The sequence below is a fragment of the Pygocentrus nattereri genome, chromosome 29 (genome assembly GCF_015220715.1).
Source record: "Pygocentrus nattereri isolate fPygNat1 chromosome 29, fPygNat1.pri, whole genome shotgun sequence".
NCBI lineage: Eukaryota > Metazoa > Chordata > Actinopteri > Characiformes > Serrasalmidae > Pygocentrus > Pygocentrus nattereri.
The window spans coordinates 6,926,125-6,946,440 of NC_051239.1; the positions used below are offsets into that span (position 1 = coordinate 6,926,125).

General features: G+C 38.8%; 1 protein-coding gene across 2 annotated transcripts in view; it reads right to left on the reverse strand.

Annotated features, from left to right (window-relative positions):
* adgrd1 (adhesion G protein-coupled receptor D1) overlaps positions 1-20,316 on the reverse strand; it is a 98,078-nt gene that overhangs the window by 56,262 nt on the left and 21,500 nt on the right. For both annotated transcript variants that reach the window (XM_037536083.1, XM_037536082.1), the window contains exons 7-12: positions 15,505-15,581; positions 13,076-13,231; positions 12,099-12,158; positions 11,809-11,929; positions 7,075-7,182; positions 1,616-1,691 (exon numbers count right to left, since the gene is read on the reverse strand). In XM_037536083.1, the coding sequence (XP_037391980.1) occupies positions 1,616-1,691; positions 7,075-7,182; positions 11,809-11,929; positions 12,099-12,158; positions 13,076-13,231; positions 15,505-15,581 (598 nt within the window). The remainder of the gene's footprint in view (positions 1-1,615; positions 1,692-7,074; positions 7,183-11,808; positions 11,930-12,098; positions 12,159-13,075; positions 13,232-15,504; positions 15,582-20,316) is intronic.

Here is a 20,316-nt window from a genome sequence, read left to right on the forward strand (position 1 = left end):
GATTAGTCACTGTCACTACCAATTATATTAGTAACTGAGAAATCTACTGAATATTTTGATGATTAATGTACTCTTGCCAGCAAAACCTCTTTGAGTTAAGTTGAAAAAAGACACACAAAAATAAAAGAGCTGAAATATTTATCTTACTAAAGTAAGTGTCTATTCTGAGATTTTGGTGACAGGCCTTTTATAACTTGTTTAAATCTGCTGCCAGGGGAATTACAGACATGTGCAGGTCATTTTTCAGCATACATAAGCTACTATGTGTTCTATCACTGTATAAAACACGCACAAGGCTTTCTTTATTGCTGGATTGTGAAGATGCACAAGCTCATTCAGAGCACAAACTAAAAATCTGTGAATTTCTGGCTTTTTTACATATCAAATAAATGCAACAACAGCACTGAAAACTCATGTGACTAACAGAGAAGTGCAGATTATACAGCAGAAATAGAAATGTTTTGGCTTCAGTCTTAAAAGATTATAGGAATATTCCAACCTTCATATATAGGCTATTTATAAAATAACTCAAAACCTAGGCTGGCGCTTCAGTAAATACATTATCACACAAAATATTCTTTGTTGTTATTTTAGTATTCTTTACATGATTGCAAAATGCCAGTTTTTTTTCACACTGTATCAAAATTTAACAATGAATGAACCAATTGAAATAGTCAAAAAACTAAGAATGAAACAATGTAACATAAACTTGCTCTTAAATGTATAAACATGTTTTCCTTCTCCTGTATAAATGTTTTTTGGAGATACAAGGTTTTGTTTCAATATGCTACCAAAATAGTACTGTAAGACTGTGATGTGTCATATCTCTGAAATGTTCTCTTGTGGTGACCAACCCTGGTCCTAAATATTTACCTTCTTGCTGAGACCATCCATCCACAATATGCTACCCCTGCTTTAGCTAAAGAATTTCAGAAATCCCTAACTGGCTGGATCACATGTATTAATGCTAGGTTAGGGGAGGGCAGCATGTTAGGTGCAGGTCAGAACTAAACGATTCAAGACCGTAGGTCTCCTGGAGGAGGACTGGTGAGCCCTTCTCTACATCCCACAATTTATGTGTGTTCTTATAAGTAAATGTGTGAATGAGTACTAAAATATCCCTGGGCTTTTCTAGACTAGATTAACAGGGCTGCCGCCACTGTTAGTCTGGAGTGCAAGGCCAGCCAACAGCTGCTGTCTGTCTCAGCTGATAGACGCAAAATAAATTGCTGAAGCTGGAAACTCAGCTGATTATATGTGTGTGACATGGGAAAACTGTGTGTGTGTGTGTGTGTGTGTGAGAGAGAGAAAAAGGGAGATGGGAAAAGAGTGTTATCAGAGCAGCTAATGGCAGGGAGTATCACATAGAAGACTAAGTGGTCCGATGAGAGAGACTGAAAGATAACGACATGTTCACAGGAATGTACTGCTGTACTGCTGCATCACCACAGGAAACATACACAAATACACATCACAGAGAGGCACAAACAAAAACTCACACATCTGCACAACACAAAAACTCACACATATACACAAAGTCAGAGAAGGTCAGACAGGTGCTCCCATTCAGGAGGACAAGACCCCCAGAAAGTATGTATGGGAAATTGTAGTTTACCTGGTTCGCAGAGGGCTGATCTGCTTGTAGTAGTTGTGCATATTGTGGTAGAAAAGGCCCACAATGGTGGTCTGGGCTGGAGAATAAAGACACAAATACAACTGAATCAGAGACTGAAAAACTACACGTATTAATGTATCATTATGATTGTTCCTTACTACTAATAAAGGGAAATTCCATAGTTAATGCAATGGTTAATGTACAAGTGCTTTGATGTGAAATGCTCTGTTCTCTGTTCTAGAGAAACTAACCAAGTCCCCAGTGGTGACAGGAATGAGATGTCTGGACAGTTAAACGTCTCCAAAGCTTCATCACAGAAAGTTCTACCATGAAATGGTTATACAAATGCCGTCTTATATCTGAGAGACTATTTTACAGTATCTATGAGATTATGGTTTTGACCTGAAACCGGCAGAGAGGTACTCTCAGCACCCCCAAAAACATCTTTTTTAACCATTATAAACATATGAAAAACCTGGCGACAAATGCAGGTTCAGTGGTGTCTTTGGATAGTAAATAAAACGGCTATTTTTGCTGTAGACAGCACAACACCTGGTTCCTATCACCACCACTGTAAAGAAATTTCTAGAGTTAGTAAATTTCTTTACAAAGAACAATTTCACACTCTAAATGGCTTTGTTCACATCTCCATTGTATTATGCAGAAATTCTGAAAAACTGGTGAAATGTCCCCTGAGACTCATGGCAGGTCAGTATATTGGTAAAAGGTACAGTGTTCTAAATAACAATCCCAGCAAGTTGACCGGAAATTCTCAGGAAATTCTCATTGTGTGTTTGTGTATGTGAGTGACTGTTTATGTATAGTCTAAGTGTGTCTATTGTATATACATGTGTGTACAGTGGTGTAGGATCCTTTTAGCCCTAGTACAAAAAAAATGATCCCCTATATGAAAACGTCTTTGACAGAAGAAAAGAATTACAACGTAATTTGCTTGTTTATTTGTATTATACCTCTATCACTTTATCCACTAGCATCTAATGTCAACCTAAATGTTTGCTTTAGATTTTGTGAATGCACACCACGCCTTGGTAAGTGAGATAATGAGAGGAGGGGGGCTAGAGTTCGGTACGGCTTCGGTACGGTCACGAGAAGGCTGACCCCCCCCCCCCCCCCCCTCCACTAAAGATCAATTGTAGGCGTGGACAAGGTTGCAAGCTTGAGGAGAAAAGGGATGAGGTGGGGTGCGAAATTCATCGCGAATAGGAGGAGCGAAGGACTGGTACTTATAGGAAGATAGAATTAATTAAGGAGTTTAGGCACGGTCTTTCCTCAAACTTCAGTTATGTCATAACTCCATTTAAAATTTCTTTCAATTTTAAAATTTAAGATTGTAAAATTCGAAATAATAAAAATATTGTTGTGGTTGTGAAGGATCCGTTTTTAAAATGGTTATCACTGATCAGCTGCATTATGAATAAGAGGTAAATAAACAGACATCAGTTCTGTCTGTGTCGTGTTGATAAAAGTTAACTGGTGTGGCATGTTGCTAAGAAATTGGATCATACTGTGAGTCGTAGGTGCACAACTGCATCAGTATCTATAAGAAATTTCTTGGAGCCTGGTCGCTATGGCCCCCCCCTGCCCTAGTGCAACTGCTTTTCTACCCTCCCCAGTGTGTGTGTGTGTGTGTGTGTGTGTGTGTGTGTGTGTGTGTGTGTGCGCATAAGTGTAAGTGTGTTCTTTGAAAAAGTGTCAGCAGGCTGCTGAAATGCGCAGTGAGGCTTTATTCATTATCACAGTCACTTCACTCGCTCCTCTCACTGTGAGTCTAATAGAGCTGCAGTGCACTCACACACACCTGCTACACACATGTGTGAGAGGAGGACTTACCCTGCCCTACAGCTCCTCTTAGAAAGGACAGAAACACTGACTGGCATGCTAAGTCAAAGCCATCTGGAGTTTAAAAACATCACGGTTTACAGTGAACCTAACCTGACTAACCATGACTGAAAGTCAAGAGAACATGTTTCAAACAGAACCAAGGTGGCTGTGAGCACTGCTTTAACTATGCTGCTGTACTTGTGTCCGTTCTTAAAAATAATAGCAAGCACTTTGAATCATGCTAATTGATGGCTATCAAAAGACCGCTTTGGCAAAAAATCTAACTTACACAGTTTTCCATTTTCCCAAGATAGAGTTGATCAGCATCCATTGATTTGGTACCCAAAGTTTGCTCCTTTAGTTTTACACTAGAGACCATAACACACTTTTCTTCCATACTGTGACATATTTCAGAGTGAACATTATAGGAGAGATTCTCTACGCTAGTTGAGTGTTTTCTCTTCATGATAGGGGTTATTACTGCTAAAATAAATTTCCTCTGACTGGTGCATGGCCTTGTAAATAAAACTCAGAAGACGTTTCAGAAGTGGGCAAAAGTCATTATAGAAGATTGTGGGAAAATATGTTTTAAATGCTATGTTTTAAATGATGAATCAAGCTCAAAATGACCAAGGATATGAATGAACAAGGTGAAAAATGTCTTCAAGTTGACTATTTCTTGCTGGCTACATTAGCTTCAAGGCTAAGGCACACACTTTTCTTGGCTGACTACATTAATTTGTATAGATTTCCCAACATCTGATCAAAATTCCACTAATTAAAACTGATGCCAAAAAATAATAAGAGCATAATGATATGTGGCTGTAATGTAGGTAGAAATGAACAAAGTTTAAAACTGTATATTATCAGTCGCATGAAATCAGCCTACTACCATAAAGAGCTCTCTACAGACCCCTGAATCCAAACTTCTTATAATTAACTCTCCAAGTGAGCTCTGGACCAGTAAGCTCACAAAACAAGAGATAAAAACACACACACACTCCACACCTTTCACATTAATGTTACAACGAGAAACTTGGCCGTGCGGAAACACAACCCAGTCCAACATGTTCCCACTTTCCGTGTCTTTAAATGGCTTATAAACCCTGCAATGGGTTCTTTTAATGAACTGCTCTGTGTGTCCGAAACACCCCAGCAGTGCACCAATGCCAGCGATGAGGTTTATGCACCGTTCCTGATAATGGTGTTTTAATGGCTGATTAAAGCGCTGGGCTTGGAAGAGAGCGTAGCTGAAGTTCGGCGCCAAGCCAGAGGAACCGACCCCAAAAAGGAGTCAAACAAACAGCAGGTTTAACATCTCCACTAATGACCCCCTCCACCACTTTAACAAACTACTCCTCCTCCTCAAACCAAATCACAGCAAACGTCTCCCTTTATGAAAAATCAACTCTCAGACACAGGCAAGGTTCGAAACTATGCCCTGTTCATTATATCGTCGCTGTTCTACCAAAAATTGTAACTTTATAGGAGAAGGAAAAAAGATCGTAACTTTAATATACGTTAATGTAACCGGACCAATTTTGGACCAATTCTTTTGGCCCTTTCATCACAACTTGTGCAAACAATATAAAGGCAGCTGGCATTTTAAAAAATTAAAAACAGAATGGATTTAAATGCTTTTGAAATGACAGCAACAACACAGCGCACTATTTTGGGAGACCGCAATCAAATAGACAGTGGAGAATATCCAGTGCACTCTCAGCTATTTAATGAGGCTGGTGAACCATATAACTATGTTCTGCAGGATCTAGCGTCTGTCTTTATCCTTTCCACTCCTGCTCAGTTTCTCTATACTGATGCCATATTTTCTAACACTGTATAAAAGATGCACACGGCTCCCTTTATATGCAGATGCACTCTGATTTCTTCCCAAGCGAACTTCCCAGTTCTCAATGATAAGTGCTCATTATTGATTTGTTTAATCACAGTATAAAATGTAATCATGTGATAAAATTCATCGATCTCCGTCAAAAGATCTCCTCTTCAAAAAGGTAGTTTGCTAGACAAACTAAATGCAGTTTAGTTTAGTTAGAAATTTAGTAAAAATTTAGTTCTATTATTTTCAGCTTGGGCAGCAAGGTGGTACAGTGGTTAGCGCTGTTGCCTCACAGCAAGAAGGGCCGATTCCCTGGCCAGGCGACCAGGGTCCTTTCTGTGTGGAGTTTGCCTGCTCTCCCCGTGTCTGCGTTGGTTTCCTCCCACCATACAATGACATGCAGTCAGGCCAATTGGAGATGGTAAATTGCCCGTAGGTGTGTGTGAATGTGTATGTCTGTCTGTCTGCCCGGTGATGGACTGGCGACCTGTCCAGGGTGTATCCTGTCTTCTGCCCGATGACAGCTGGGATAGGCTCCAGCACCCCCCGGAACCCAGAAGGAGAAGTGGCTTAGAAGATGTGTGTGCATGTGTGTATCAAATAAACACAACGGCATCGCATTGAGAAATCGCCAAGGTTGGGATGTAACAGAATACAGTTATTGGGAATCTGTATTCAGAATACAGAAAAATGAGCATTGAATTAAGTATCGTTTGCAGTATATTGTGCTGTACTTATTATATTTTATTGTATTGCACTGTGTATTGTAGTTTACTGTATTGTATTGTATCGCACAGTACTGCATTGTACAGAGTTCTGTGTTCAACTCTGTTCCTTTTCTCTCTGTATCTACAGTGACTTTTAGTTTCCAGCAGTATCTGAGCTCAGGACCGTCTCTCTCTCTAACCTATTGGTAACTAGCAATGATACTTTCTCTAGTTAGACAAAGCACTTCTTGTAAGGCGCTCTGGATATGAGCGTCTGCTAAGTGCTGTAAATGTAAATTTAAGTGTCTGTACTCAGTTCAAGCTATATTTTATTACAGGCAGAATTCAGCATTCAGAATTTAGGCCTTCTGTATGTTCAGGGAAATAGTTTTAGAGTGATTCCTAAAAAGTACACAATCTTCAAAAGAAACACCATTAAAACTTGTTTATTGACTATTTTCAAATCAGTGCTCCAAAGCAGAACTCAAAAAATAGCTTCTTTACACACACGGAAGATCCTGCTAAAGCCTGAGTGGACGGATAAATCATGATGAGTGTAACTATGAACTTATCTGTCTCTTGGCCGTGGACATGTGCACAAGTGATTAGCTGAGCACTGGTGTTGTGCTAGACTCGTGCAGACAAAACATTTAAATAAGTGATCATTTTTAAAGACTTTAACAGAAGAATTAAATGAAGAGAACTGCTAACTAGTAACAGCGAGGAACAGTGCGAGTTAAAATCTCTAAGGCGTTTGATTGGCAGATGTAATCAGGATTGGTTACAGTGGTACATTCCAGCCCCCTGCTTCACCTCAGCTGAGCTAATCACACTCACACTTAGTGCTCTTATGAAAATATCCCTCATGCCTGTGTGTGTCTGTGTGAGAGTGATAAAGTGAGACACTCACTATTTTGTGTGTCTGTAAGCTTGAATAAGTGACAAGATGAGAGAGAAACATAATTGTGCATGTGAGTGTGTGCATCTGTGTTTAAGTGAGACAGAGTGGCAAAGTGAGTGAAAGAGAGTGGATAATTTTGTTTGTTTGTCTGTGCATGACTGTGTGCACTCACTCTGCATAGTGAAGGCCTCTCCTGGTACTGAGATGTAGTTTTTGCCCTGAGTGGGGAACCTGTAGCTGGGCAGGTTGTGGTTCTGAGGAATCTTCATTAGAGAGTAATCTACAAACAGAGCATTGAGAAAAAAAGCATTCAAACTCCAGCTATTGTACATTTGTTTTGTTGTGCCAAACTACCACTTTCAGAACAAAGGATAACACTTTATTAACCCCAAAGGGAAATTAAAATGCTCCTGCAGCATACACAGAAGACCAACATAGAACATACATAAGGAAAAACTAGGAGAATATAACGAGGAACTGTATAGCTTGCAATACTATACTATACTGCACAATATAACTATTACTAAACAATATATATCACTGATCAGGCATAGCATTATGACCACCTCCTTGGGGTCCTGACCACTGAAGAACAGGGTAAAAGGGGGCTAACAAAGTATCAGAGAAACAGATGGACTACAGTCTGAAATTGTAGAACTACAAAGTACAGCTATACAGTAAGTGGAGCTGATAAAATGGACAATGAGCGTCGAAACAAGGTCATAATGTTATGCCTGAATGGTTTGGATATACAAACTACAAAGATTTTCAATTGCAAAAGAACTGAAGTTACGATTACTGTTACTGTTAAAGTCACAGTCACAGTTACTGCTGCACTGTTATAATAGTAATCCACAGATGAGGAAGCTTACAGTTCAACACTGATGCACAATCATAAATAAACTATGTGATGCAGAACTGCCGTAACAAACAGCACTGTGCAAAAGACCATGGCCAGCGCAGAATGAGCAGTAATGAAGTGCAGTGCAGATGATACACATGATGTACAACAGATGTACAGATGTGCGGATGTGTAGCATGCTCACAAGGCAAATTCTCATGTGGTGATGGGCAAAGATTTTCTCTCCATTTTAGTCAGCTCATCTCTTCTCCTCTCCAGGGGTTATTCATATAACCACTTACTTACTGACGAGAGTCCAGACCAAAAAAAGAAGTCTCTGGTGACCTCTAGCCCTGAGGGTCTGACTCTTATCATAATCAACAGGGAGAGAGAGACAGAGCGAGAGAAAGTAAGATGGAATGCAGTAAAAACGACAGCGTAGTTATCATTTCAGCTTTGCTCATGTTCTTTCTGAGCTCTTCATGCATAATCCTTAGAAGTTTACAGGTATTGTTTTTTATTTGCTACACTATTAAAAAGAAAATACCCAAGTGGCCAAGCATCTAAGCACTTTGAGTCCTGAAAAATCACATTGTATGTAGATTGTTTTTAACCATATAATATCTCCTCTTCTACAAAGACAAATGTAGTATCACTTCAAAGTTTAGTGCTTTCAATATCATTTCTTTGTTTATTTCAATAAGCTAGGAATGGGAAAAAAACGTAATGTAAAATAAAATCATGAATTTGCCTTTGCCAGTGAAAACTGCCACTTCCAAAAATCAAGGTGCCTTGTTACAGGTTGCATGACAGTCGTAAGCCTCTGTACTGGCATCATTTTGTCTCCGTCTGGGAAATTCTAGCCTATCTCTCCAGTTACTCACACACAACCCTGCCCCACCCACCTACACCAATTTCTTCTCTTACTCATTGAAGTCCTTGCCCATCAGAGGCAATTGTATAGTGATGACACATTTCCTTTTATCTATTTGCTAAACTGCAGTCCACGGTATGTGGAACTTGCTGACTCACAGAAAGGGCTGGTAACTTTCACAATACCACTCCAGAGATTGAACATATCTGTTAGAAAGTATTTATCTATAAACTTTACCCACAGAAATCTAGAATTATTACTGTCAGTCTGCTTTATTTAAATATACATAATTACATGGCCAAGTCATGAATTACATTTTGCATAGATAGGCTTGAGAAATATCTTTTCTTCTTTTTTTTTTTTTGCTTTATTGTTAGCAAACAAAACATGGTAAAAATGTACAGAAGTTGTCCAGCTGCTTGACACCTACTGTCCAAGCATTTCTGCAGCTGGATTAGTTTTACAAGAAGTATGATTATTAAGAAGTATTGTGATTAAGAAGTATGATTAGTATTACAAAATGTAATTTGTGAGATTTAACTGGCCAAGCGGCACATGTTAAAGTATCAGTGTAATTTCCCCAAATTCTCACAGATAATCAGGAATAAAATATCATAGCCTGGACATTCACATCAGTTTTACGCTACAGGACAAACGGCAGATTCATACTGGATTAAAATCGCTCCACAATTATTACCATCAGACTGTAAAACTACACACACTGCAGATTCATACTGGATTAAAATCGCTCCACAATTATTACCATCAGACTGTAAAACTACACACACTGCAGATTCATACTGGATTAAAATCGCTCCACAATTATTACCGTCAGACTGTAAAACTACACACACTGCAGATTCATACTGGATTAAAATCGCTCCACAATTATTACCATCAGACTGTAAAACTACACACACTGCAGATTCATACTGGATTAAAATCGCTCCACAATTATTACCGTCAGACTGTAAAACTACACACTGCAGATTCATACTGGATTAAAATCTCTCCACAATTATTACCATCAGACTGTAAAACTACACACTGCAGATTCATACTGGATTAAAATCACTCCACAATTATTACCGTCAGACTGTAAAACTACACACACTGCAGATTCATACTGGATTAAAATCGCTCCACAATTATTACAGTCAGACTGTAAAACTACACACACTGCAGATTCATACTGGATTAAAATCACTCCACAATTATTACCATTAGACTGTAAAACTACACGCACTGCAGATTCATACTGGATTAAAATCACTCCACAATTATTACCGTCAGACTGTAAAACTACACACTGCAGATTCATACTGGATTAAAATCACTCCACAATTATTACCATCAGACTGTAAAAACTACACGCATTTCAGATTCATACTGGATTAAAATCGCTCCACAATTATTACCGTCAGACTGTAAAAACTACACACACTGCAGATTCATACTGGATTAAAATCACTCCACAATTATTACTGTCAGACTGTAAAACTACACACTGCAGATTCATACTGGATTAAAATCACTCCACAATTATTACAGTCAGACTGTAAAACTACACACACTGCAGATTCATACTGGATTAAAATCACTCCACAATTATTACCATCAGACTGTAAAACTACACACACTGCAGATTCATACTGGATTAAAATCACTCCACAATTATTACAGTCAGACTGTAAAACTACACACACACTGCAGATTCATACTGGATTAAAATCACTCCACAATTATTACCGTCAGACTGTAAAAACTACACACACTGCAGATTCATACTGGATTAAAATCACTCCACAATTATTACCATCAGACTGTAAAAACTACACGCATTTCAGATTCATACTGGATTAAAATCACTCCACAATTATTACCGTCAGACTGTAAAAACTACACACACTGCAGATTCATACTGGATTAAAATCACTCCACAATTATTACTGTCAGACTGTAAAACTACACACTGCAGATTCATACTGGATTAAAATCGCTCCACAATTATTACCGTCAGACCGTAAAACTACACACACTGCAGATTCATACTGGATTAAAATCGCTCCACAATTATTACCATCAGACTGTAAAACTACACACACTGCAGATTCATACTGGATTAAAATCGCTCCACAATTATTACCGTCAGACTGTAAAACTACACACTGCAGATTCATACTGGATTAAAATCTCTCCACAATTATTACCATCAGACTGTAAAACTACACACTGCAGATTCATACTGGATTAAAATCACTCCACAATTATTACCGTCAGACTGTAAAACTACACACACTGCAGATTCATACTGGATTAAAATCGCTCCACAATTATTACAGTCAGACTGTAAAACTACACACACTGCAGATTCATACTGGATTAAAATCACTCCACAATTATTACCATTAGACTGTAAAACTACACGCACTGCAGATTCATACTGGATTAAAATCACTCCACAATTATTACCGTCAGACTGTAAAACTACACACTGCAGATTCATACTGGATTAAAATCACTCCACAATTATTACCATCAGACTGTAAAAACTACACGCATTTCAGATTCATACTGGATTAAAATCACTCCACAATTATTACCGTCAGACTGTAAAAACTACACACACTGCAGATTCATACTGGATTAAAATCACTCCACAATTATTACTGTCAGACTGTAAAACTACACACTGCAGATTCATACTGGATTAAAATCACTCCACAATTATTACCATCAGACTGTAAAACTACACACACTGCAGATTCATACTGGATTAAAATCACTCCACAATTATTACAGTCAGACTGTAAAACTACACACACACTGCAGATTCATACTGGATTAAAATCACTCCACAATTATTACCGTCAGACTGTAAAACTACACACACTGCAGATTCATACTGGATTAAAATCACTCCACAATTATTCCCGTCAGACATTAAAATCTACATACACTGCAGATTTGATTAAAATCTGGGATTTTAGAAATTACTTCAATTACAAAACCTCTACATGTACAGTATAAAGATTCCAGCCCCAGTATGACTTAACAGTCAACCATGTCAGAAGAAAAAAGGAGACTTTACTAAAGTAATAGCAGACCTGTTCATACCTCAGATTTACATGCTGGTCAAGTGTGTGTGTGTGTGTGTGTGTGTGTGTGTATGTGTCTGTGTTTGTACTGACCTGCAACATAACTCTTTCCACCAATCGTGATGGGAGTGCTCGGGTTAGACTGAAGGCTGGACACCATGTGCACCATAACTTTGTCTACTGTGTCTATGAGTCCACTGACCACAGGAGTCCACTGCTCACACAGACACATGTATGGTCAGAGAGAAGAGCATTGTGTTGCTTCTCATAAAAGAATCACCAAGGCATAGAAAAGCCATGCACTTGCTAATCAGTGTCAGCAGATTATATTAATCTATCAACTCACTCATCCATCCTTTCACCCATTACACATTTTTGCATACCTCCTCACCCTCTCTCCAGTTACTGGAAGACATCACCTCATTAACGCTCCTCAAAAATGACTGAAACACACGTCAAACAAAATGTATAGACATTAGCTTCAAACACAAAGACAATTTCTTGATTTCAATCTTAATTAACTGTTTTTTTTCATACGCGTATAATTTTCATGTAGGCTACGTTTTTTTTACGGCATTTGGCTGATGCTCTTATCCAGAGCGACTTACAATTTGATCATTTTAACACAGGTAGGCCAAGGTGGTGTTAGGAGTCTTGCCCAAGGACCCTTATTGGTATAGTGTAGGGTGCTTGCCCTGGTGGGGGATTGAACCCCAGTCTAAGGCAAAGGTGTTAACCACTACACTAACCAACCACGTTTTTCCATTTATGTGTAGTAGGTAAGGTAGATAATGGTTATGTCTGGTACTGTACGATGGGTGCAGTATTAAAGATCATCTGTGTACTGTGTTTGTCACTGAAACACATTCAGGGGCAAAGATACAGAAGGCATTTCAATAATTCTGTTATTCTTGGAGAAGGACTTCATAATGGAACATGCAACACTGCTGATATTAGGGGTGTGATTCTCTCTCTTTTAAAGGATACATCACATTAACAATAATGATAGTTTTTTTGTTAGTTTACAGGCAACTATTCGATACTTTAACTACTGATCTGGTATGACTATGTGGGAAAATGTCCTAGCAAATAGACAAACTGACTGCTTTGGTTACTGCTTTTGACCAGCAAGTGGCATCTCACATCTGAGAGGGTTATGGCGACTGTATACTGATTTGCAATGGCTGCATTGTTTTTCAGCCAAATTTCATTTTAGATTCAAACTGTCTTGTAAAGTCTTGTAAACTGTTGCAGCCACATCTGATTTCAAACTTACACAGTTCCCTCCAAAATGTTTTCAATTTGACAGCGCATAATGGGTTTGTTTGTGTTTTATAGTGTTATGCATATCTTTTGCTACCTGTGTGAGGTTGTGAGCTGTGTCCTGTGAAATGGTCTTGTTGAGCAGGCTAAGGGGCAGAGAGTGAAGAAATGCTATCATGGGTATGGAAGTCCCAGCCTCAGCACCGCCTACATCCTCACTCAGGTTAACGGGGAGAGAGGACGCTGTTACTGCCTGTAGAACACAGACAAACACACACATACGGAAAACAAAGAGATAGGTGGTCAACAGCAGCTTGGGTCTGACATCACTTTCAGACCCCATATGTTTTAGTTTAGAGAATTCATTTTTGAAAATGACCTAGTGTGGAGTAATTTCATTAAAGCTACGTTCATCTCTCAAATTAAGGTTACATTCAGTACAGCCTTCATTACATCTATCTGGAACAGTGTTAGTGTCCAACACACACACACACACACACACACACACACACACACACACACACACACACACACACACACACACACACACACAGATGCCCACTTCTGGGATGAGATTACGAGTGTTGAAGAATCATATGCACCGATTTGAAGAAAAAAATAAATCAAACGAGTCTGAAATAAGTTGCAGGCTATCTTCTGACTGCCTTATTGTTTTATCCATACTCTAAAGGAAGCTGTGTTAAATCTGGAAACACTTCAGCTGCCTGTGCAACCCCCTCCACCCATTCCACCCCTCTTTTTTCTGACCGCCCGGCTTAATAATCGGCCGCAATACCTCTTGCGTGAGCGCTCAATATCCAATTTCTTTCCATTTCCTCAGAGTCTGGGGGGAAACAATAGCACTACAAGAGATGGATTTGTTTGTGTTTATGGCCCTGCTCTCCACCTCATTTCCTGCTGGGATCATGTACATGGGTCTGTTGAGGGTGTGTGCATGTGTTTATGACCCCTCGGAGGCTGTCATATGTCTGAGTTTTTAGCTCCTGAGCTTTTAATCCCCTGATCGTTTGAGAATGTACGACCTGTGTACAGTGTAAGTGTTTACATACATAAGTATGTTCTGAATTTTTGCTAAAAGTTTATGAAAAGATGTTTTATCTTAAGCGGGTTTGGAGCATTTCAATTGCTCCATTCACTATGAAATTGTCACACAATGTGAAGGACAGCCACCGTGTTGAAATGATGTAGAAAAATAAAAATAGACAAAAATGGAGATACATGTTTTTTATAGCATCGACATAATACGGCAGTTAGTTTTGACAATGCATTATGATTGGTTGACAAGCATCCTACCTGTAGAATAAAACAAGCTGGAATAGGCCAGAAACAATCAGAATACATTTCAGCAAACAAGATGTGGGTGTGAAATGCTTTACAGACTGACTAAAACAACTGCCAAATATTGAAAAAGGTGAGCTGAACCTGATATTGAAGCAGTTTTATGGCTCTGTAAACAAAAGACTTCTACTTTTTCCTTTATTTTTCACAGCTGTTGTATAAAAGCAAAATATACTTAAACTCATGTGCTACTGTAAATAACTGTGCAACCAAATTAGAGCTGTAATATTACTCAAAATAACAGGTTTGATGACAGTCTCTCTCATAATACATATGGGACATGTACTGTGGCCTGACACTGTATAAAACCAAATGTGTGTGTTTGTGTGTATGTGTGTATTTTCACTCCCTTTACTTATTCAATGGCTGATGAGGGGAAAAGTCACAGAGGACAGTTTGAGAGTCTGTAAAATGGGGGCTATAAAACTCCCTCTCCTCTGCGTGGTGGGAGGCCATGGTGGATCTGTCAGTGCCTGAATGCCCAGACAAATTTACTGTCAGCCAAATGAAGTCACCAGACTCAACACAACAGCTAACTCACAACTTTAACCTTACTGATGTGCATTGCTTGACATTAGTGCTCAAAATGCACGATTAACATGCAGCACAAACTTCACTACAGTCTTGCAATTAATGCCTATGCATTTCAGATCACAAGGAGGTTTAAACATTCAAAAGAATCTGTTATTTAACCTAATAATTTATATGAACTTTTAGTAGCAAAGGCAGAAGATTCTTAACGTCTACTCCAAAAGAATGCTTGCTTGTGAGTTACAAAACAACCCTTAATGAAGGTTTTCCATGAATCCACTTTGATCAATTTATCACAATCTGAATGACTGTACTAGATCTGGTGGGTCACAATGAGCCCATCTAGGTTGGTGTTGCAGTTATCTGCATAAGTATTTACTACTGAGACAATGGCTGCCTCTTAACCAACAATGTCCAGTCTCTCTGTTTACTTTTTTGGGCACATGGTTTCCTGCTAAATATGTGTGCTTTATACAACCTCCTAGATAATAAGGGAAACTGTAAGTAATGTATTCTCCAGCTATTTTCAGCATATTTTCCACTGTCAGTCACTTGTAGAGACTATGGAATGAACTATGGAGCATATCTGGCAGTGAGTGGAGGCAGAAATAATGACTTTACAATATAAGTATTTACCTGCACACTATCAGTACTCGTTGTAGTCTGGATGTAGGTTGGAGATTCAGTTGTCGGAGAAAAATTCACCTTTTCACCTGTGGTCAAGGAACATACACACAAAAAAGTGCATATAAATATAAAAGTCAACATAAAAAAACAGTATTAAAAGTTATTTGAAGTGCCCAAAAATGTAAGTTAAATAAGCAGAAAAAACTCTGCAGAAACACATCCAACATAAACTGATGCGATTTACCCTTGACTAGACGTGAAAAACACTAAAACCAGATTACTGCACTTGCACATATGTGCACCCCTAAAAATAAATGCACCTACACTGTTCATTGCTTAGATGTGTGGTTATAGAAAATAACTAACTTTGTATAGTAAGTACAGTACAGATAGTATAGCACAGATTCTTTACACATTAGTATGGTTCCTCACACTTACACTTATCTCTTTTACAAAAACTGTTCTTTTAAGTAACTTAAGGAGGTTCTTCTATAGCACTGCTTCAAACACCCCTTTTTGGCACCAACTTTCAAGGGTGTAACCATTCATAAATTCAGAAGAAAGTTAACTGCTGGAGACAAGCCCCAGATTGAAAGAAAATCCTCCACACCTGTCAGAGGTAAATACCACTGATAGCTCTTCCTGTCTTGGCCCATGCAAGGAGCATTTCCATACAAGAACCCAGATGGTCAATTACAGGCAGGCAGTTTATAGCCCCCCTGGCAGACCAGCTCTCTAAATACTCCTCCATGCTAGGGGCCTCATTACAGTCCAGTGCTGCTGAAGGTAGAGGAAAAATGTTGGATATTTGTTTCTCTCTGTGGAGAGCAGTAGGTTTTTATCATTGATGAATATGGCCAGCAGATACTACTGCAAGGGAGTATGGTTACATAAAGCAATCAGGGCCAAAACTGACCCAAAAAAAAACAAAATACTCTTTTTAAAAACTGGGTGCCAAAAAGGTCATTTGGAGTGATGGCACAGATGAAGCCTAAAGAAACTTTTAATGGATGGTTCTTTAGAAAATTACTCCAGTATTTTCTCCACTTCCATCTGCAGCATCTGTAGTGTTTGAATGATTCCCACTGACAAACTCTCTGTACTTTCCTGTTAATAGAAAAGACTAGGGTGCTAGGGACGTGCCAGACAAAGATTAAGTTGAAAAACACTGGAGCATTCCAGTGAACTATCCAAAGAATGGTTCTTCAAGGAAGCAAAGGTGGTTCTTCTACAGCACTGCTCCAAAGATCTCCATCTTTTTGGTGTAGTACAATGATAATTGGAACTATTTTAATGAAATTAAGGAATAAATTAAAGTAGCCCTTCATAAAACTACATAAAAATCCAGGTATCTTTTCCAAACTCCAAAACTGTAGATAAAGACCTTTTAGAAATATCTGTCAAAAGTTGTACTCCCTGCCCATGGCATTTTACAGCGAGTAAGGACTTAATTGAGCAAGCTCCATTTGAAACCACAGCCTCAGTTATGCTGTGGGTAAACAGTGCTGGCCAAGTCCACAGCCAGAGCTGTCTCAAATAGTGAGATAAACACAACCGCCATCTAACACAATTATCCACCACAAATGTGAGCACTGTGGCCTAAAGCAGTGCCGACAGATTCTCTAAAGCTTTGTCTAATATGAATCTAGGATCACGACTGGCAGGCATTTCTAGCAGAGGATTACTATGTCAGCATTTTGTTTTACAGTATTTCATTGTATTCGTTTTGGAAAAGAAGGACAGGGTGTTTCGTAACCTGGCTGTAATTAGTGCCTGCTGGCTCTTTGGTGGGGTCTGATGGTTTTGATGAAGATGTACTCTGCTGTGATGGGGAGAAACGTGGCAGACACATGGGCCGTGTCCACTTCACTCTATCCAGTGCTGCTGGCTACACAGGCCAGATGATTCAAAGTTTTGTGTAAACACTATCCATTTTGCGGTTAAAGTAGCTTACTTAATTGAATAATAACAAGCAAGAAAACTCAGCAAGACAAAGGCAAGGAATCTTCAGACTTCTGAAGGGCAGGGTCTAAAACGCCCTTATCTTAAAAGTTGATAGAATGATTAATTCCATATTTCCATTATTCCAGCCTGATGATGCCACAGAATGTTTTTTTTCCAATGCACCATACTGCAATAATTTCAATACCAAAAATTAGTAGTGAATCTGGAACAGTGGCCTAGCACCTCATATCTGTAAGCAGAAGGCTACTGGTTTAAATCTCACAAGGTGCCTCATCATTTATTTCAAGTGTAGGCCCAAACATCAACGGCTTTCCTGGACTTTGCACTGGTTGGTGCAATTAACGGCATATTTGATACACGGTCAGAAATAAAGGTTCTGTGCAGGTTCATTTTTGTTCATCAAGGTACAAACAATGTACATGTTCTCTCTAAGGTACAACAGTGGTTGTCCAACTGTAAACTTTAAGTAAGTTTTTCCAGGTGAAAAGTATGTATTTCTCCCTTTTCATAACCTAATGTCTTAAAATAGAACAGTAAAATAAAAAGCCTGGAGAGGAGACAGGGTGTGTGGAGTCAGTACAGCTTAGAAAATATGTTTTCAATCAATTATGGTACAATTATGTTTCCTGACTAAAGGCACTGAGATGCACCCTTGAGGGTACCACCCCAGTGAGAAGTGGGGTCCTGCTTCAGTGACAGTTTACTACTTTTTTTTCTGAAAGTGTAAAATATATAGTCTTTAAAACATGATGCTAAAGCATTCTATGGTCCTAATAGAATATGTATGAAAGTGATTGAGGACCTTGTACAAAAGACGTTTAAAATGCTCAGAAATGGTTCCGCTTCAGGCACAAGTTTGCCAGCCGCAATTGTTTTGAATGACCTTTATGACATTTCAAAAAACACTGTGCATTAATACAGAACCACCCCAACCCCCTCTAGCAGTGCTCCAAACACTTTCAGTATGAGACAAAGGGAAAGAAGACTCAGTCCTGCATCACATACATATAAGGCGATGATACGTGCTGTTCCAATGTGGAGCTTGATTCTGATTTACAGATGCAGTTATTTATGTGTTCTTTGGTGTGTGGCTGTTGAATGTGGGGAGGGATGGGGGAATGTAGAGAATGTGGAAATTGCCTCCTAAAACCTCTTTCCTCTTCGGCCCGCTCATAACCGATAACGACAGAAAAGGAAATGATTGTCGCAGCAGATGTTTTATATCATTATTTGTATGAGACTAGAATAAAAACATGTGACATGTAAAGAAAGAGCTGAAAACTTGGCCAATGGTATTTCACGATATGACAACTGACAACACAACAAACACAACAAACATTCGCCTGTAAACAGCTTGTATAGTGATCTTTAAAAGTGGTGGTTATAGCTGGAGATAAAATTAGGGTGTAACTGAAATAATTCTCACTTGTAGCTCAATGAAACAAATGGAGAAATTCTGTTGATTCTAGTCAATTCTGCAGATTCTAAACTTTCAATCCACATCATGCTTGTGATTGTAAAAGTTGTGTTCAGTTTTGCTTTTTAGCAACAAATAAAATTGTACATTTTCGGCAGTGCAGACTTGAACTAAATCTAGTTGTTTTTTTAATTTCTATGTGTGTAGTTATATAATTATATGCATTACATTTTAATAATCATGTAGTATAAACAAGAGCAACACTTGTAGACTTCAAGGGTTCAAGTGATTAGTAATAAAAGTAGTAAAGCAAGACTGAGCGTGTGTTCTTGTGTATAAGAATAAATAAGAGACAACACACAACCCTGAAGGCACAACATATAACTCTTATAAACGGTGTAGAGAACATTCTAATCTGAACAGGTGCCACTGGTTGGCATCTGTGACCAGCCTGAGATACCACAGGACAACTGGCACTAAAGCCAAAGAGCTATAGACAGCTGGGCAAAAGGGCAGGAATAGCCAGAAGAGCAGCTAAGAGAAGTTAATAAGAAAATAACCCCTTGAAGCCTAGGCTTATTTTTCACTTAATTTCATGCTTGTTAAAGCTACACAATACAAGATTATTTGTTTAAATTGAAAGAAGTAGCATTCAGGAGAAAAAAAAAATTGGCAAAATATGGTGAACTCTTTGAGGGCACTCACAAATGAGGTCTCCAAATCATTATTTAAGTGCACCTTTGAAGCTTATTATATTGTAACTATTATAAATTTGTGGAACTCAAACTAAAATAACACGAAAGTTATGTAGTTATGAGAGAGAGGAAGGAGTGCGGACTCATACATTATTTTACATTCTTACAGTTGAAGCTGACGATGCATCAGTGCCGAGTACTCATCAAGTACTCGCTGATACTTAGTCTGATACCATACCATACCATACCATACCATACCATAATCTACTTAGAATTAAGTTGTTAGTGTAAATGTGTTCCACCTTACCAGTTAAATCATAATTTGGGATTGAGCATTGCTGCAGTGGAGAAGAGTGGGTTTTGCACCAGATTAGAAAAGTATTTCTGTACAGCTGTAGTTTTGCTCCTCATCTGTGTCTTTCAATGACTCTGTAGCACAGTGACAGCAGGAATAACATCTGAGGCTACTGCATCAGAGGAGCTCACGTGTAGTTTTATGTTTTCTTGGGGACTTGGCTGGTTGAGCTGTATCTGAATGTCCTCTAAAGCCAGACAAACACTGTGCAGTTTTAGAAAATCTGTACGTTTGCACAGACCATCGTGTACGGACAAAGACAACGATTTTTACACTCACACTGTACGAAAACGCTCAATCCATGGTACACAAACACAGCGTCTAGAGACAGTTCGGTTCATGAGCCATTTCCAGTTGTTTTACTCAAAATAACACGCTGCGCAACGAGT